Source organism: Diorhabda carinulata, chromosome 4 (genome assembly GCF_026250575.1).
Source record: "Diorhabda carinulata isolate Delta chromosome 4, icDioCari1.1, whole genome shotgun sequence".
Lineage (NCBI taxonomy): Eukaryota > Metazoa > Arthropoda > Insecta > Coleoptera > Chrysomelidae > Diorhabda > Diorhabda carinulata.
The window spans coordinates 16,489,948-16,493,337 of record NC_079463.1 but is presented as its reverse complement, the minus strand read 5'-3'; the positions used below and the strand labels follow the sequence as shown (position 1 = coordinate 16,493,337).

Below are 3,390 nucleotides of genomic sequence, written 5' to 3'. Positions count from 1 at the left end.
CATACTGGTAAGTATTCGAAAGCTCGGGAAATATATTCAAGTTAATCCAATTTAGTGTTTCATTGCCACCTTTCCAATAAGAAATGATACAACTTGAAACCGCCGAATTTCAACTAATTATTTACTAGTCAATGAATACATAATTAATCAATTACTCCGATTATACTAGGAATTATGAAATTAATTATTATTCTTTTTCAAATATACTTCAAAAAATATATTACTGATCTTTTCCCATTTTACAGATCTCAAGAAATTATGAAAATAATAATAAATTATTAGTAAGTATAAGGGTGATTCCGTTCTAACTGTGATTTTTTGTATTCAAAATTTCAAGATTTTAAAATTTAACTTTTCTAACTTTTTTATGCATATTATTCATCTATTTTACTGTAAAAATAAAACTCTAAGAGGAATTTACTACAACTTCAAAGTATCACGAGCAAGATACAAATGTCGGATTTTGAGTTCCACGGTACTGACTCATTTATCCACGGTACTGACATGGTAACTTAAGATATTAAACAACAAGTGCATCAATTTTCCTCAGTTTGATCATAAACATTAGAATTTATAAGGTAATTAGTTTAAATCATTTGTTACGACAAAAAAAATTAATAATTTATCGGTAAATTCTAGGAATGGACATGACACGGTACTGACATGGTAACTTAAGATATTAAACAAGTGCATCAATTTTCCTCAGTTTGATCATAAACATTAGAATTTATAAGGTAATTAGTTTAAATAATTTGTTACGACAAAAAAAATTAATAATTTATCGGTAAATTCTAGGAATGGACATGACACGGTACTGACATTCAAGTGATGTAGTATAAGTTTTCTTTAAGTGGCAAGTTATATTGTATAAAAATAATGTTTAAATATCTTAAGAATTATTCAATTAACACAAAATTTTTATTAATTGATTATTAATTAATGACTAGTACAAAAAAACAATACAGGACATTGAATATCACAGTTAGAACGGAATCACCCATAAATCTATTTTTTAAAAATGCTATTGAAAAAAAATTATGTTCACAAAACTTCAATTACATTAAAAGAAGTAGTATAAGAATTCAAAATCAAAATCGCTATCTTACTGTATCTTTGGTCCGATTTTATACTGATCTGGCAAATAACACGTTGACGGACAATTGCGGCTATAGCCGTCAAAGCGAAGTTCACAATGTGGCATGACTGCTATAGCCGTCCAAAACGAAACGGTCGTTTTTAGACACTATGGCTATAGCAGCACAAATGTGCACTTACTGGCGTATACGTAGAAGCATAGTGTCGTGTTTTGAAAACATCTTTTTAGGTTGAAGTTCATATTTCACCTGTTATACGAGTTGCAGATTCAGTATGCACGTGGTTGTGAAGGGAGTAGTGCGATCGTGTTTTCTATTGAATTTATAGTTCTTATTGATACGTTTAACGATATTTATTATTATTTATATAACTATACTGGTATGTATTTGTTTATTATTCATTTTATACTTTAAACAGAAATAAAAAAACAAAATTTAGCATTTTAGGTTAGGTTAACGATACTATAGGTTATACTATTTACTTTTTTTTTGGTTTTACATTTGAAATATAAATAAATAATGATAATGTAAATGATAAATATATATTGTATATATAATATACAATAAATAATAATACAAAATAAAATGTTTTATTCAATATTTACAGAAAATGGGCAGTTGGGAAAAAGATCAGGCTAGGCTGCTGAAGATTGTTGAGGAAATGAATAGTGGATCAAGCAACAGTGAGTCTGAATCTGATGCTGACAGTGCTGAAAATAACAATTCGGATAGTGAAGATGATGAATCAACTACAGATGAGGAATATGAAGCATCAGAAGAACCAGAAAATGATGAGACATGGCATACCAATACAACATCTATAAGAAACTTTCCTTTTGATGCAGATGCCGCTGGGATTCTTTTGGATATAGAAGAAAATGTTTCTCCAATTCAGGTTTTTGAAAAAATATGGGATGACCAAGTAATGGAAATGATTATAAAATCTACGAATGATTACGGCATAAAACTTTGCAATCAAGCACGGCCACATACAAGGCATAGTAGAAAGGCAAATTTCAAAAATACTGATATGATCGAAATGAGAAAGTTTTTATGTTTGTGTTTGCTTCAGTCCCAGCTAAAATTCTCCAGCATTAGAAAACTCTTTTCCATTGATGCATTACATTACCACCCAGCATTTCCGTCACAAATGTCTGGAAGGAGGTTTGAGCAAATATTGAGGTGTTTTTGTGTTGAGGAAGAAAATTCAAACGACCCTTTGAGGAAAATAAAAATATTTCTTGATTTGCTCATACAAAAGTTTGCGAATGCATATGCACCAAATGAAGCATTATCATTAGATGAATCGTTGTTATTATTTCGAGGAAGGCTTTATTTTCGCACGTACATGAAAGGCAAAAAGGCAAAATACGGAATTAAATTCTATGAACTTTGTTCAGCCCAAGGTTACGTTTTGAATATAGAAGTATACAAAGGCCATCGAGAAAACGATGAAAACATGACAACTATTGAAAGTCTTGTGATGCGATTGATGCAGTCATACTTAAACAAAGGCCATCATTTGTTCATGGATAATGATTACAACAGTCTACCATTGTCTAACAAATTACTTAGCAAAAAGACACATGTGACAGGAACTCTTCGTGTAAATAGGAAGGGTCTGCCACAAGAAATAACACGTCGTAAGCTTAGAAAAGGAGAACATGTATGGCGACGCCAAAATCAGACTTATGTGTCCAAATGGAAAGATAAACGGGATGTGCTATGTCTAACAACAGCTTACCACCCAAGCATGATAAACACAGCTAACCGGCGACAACAGGAAAAGAGAAAACCAATTGAAATAGTGAATTATAATCAGAATATGTCAGGTGTAGACAGAGCAGATCAGATGATGTCCTATTATTCCTGTCCACGGAAGACAATTAGATGGTATAAAAAGGTAATCTTTCATCTACTGGATGTAGCAGTATGGAATTCTTTCTACATCTTTAAAGAAAAGACAGGTTCTCAAATGAAGTATATAGAGTACAGGGAAGCAATCATACGATCTCTAACTGGTATAGATAATAAACGGGATGGAGGAACTTTGGTTCAATTTAAACGTGCACAAATCCAAACCAATGAAATCAACAACTATGGAACACAGCATTTTCCTGAGAAAATTTCACCTCCTGAAAATTATCAGCGAAAAACATATTTTCAGCGTTGTAAACAATGTTATAAACAGGGAATAAGGAAGGAAACATCATATTGCTGCAAGAATTGCATGTCAAAACCTGCACTGTGTCCTGCACCATGCTTTGAAACATGGCATACCGAAAATAATGTATAA

General features: G+C 31.6%; 1 protein-coding gene across 1 annotated transcript; it reads left to right on the top strand.

The window, feature by feature from the left end:
* The first annotated feature begins 1,704 nt into the window (after positions 1-1,704).
* On the top strand, positions 1,705-3,390 carry LOC130892988 (piggyBac transposable element-derived protein 4-like). Its single transcript, XM_057798749.1, has one exon. It carries the CDS (start codon positions 1,705-1,707, stop codon positions 3,388-3,390), a length of 1,686 nt encoding a protein of 561 aa, XP_057654732.1.

Excerpts from the sequence above, each read along its gene's own strand:
- LOC130892988 (XM_057798749.1), top strand. The coding sequence starts at position 1,705 with ATGGGCAGTTGGGAAAAAGATCAGGCTAGGCTGCTGAAGATTGTTGAG.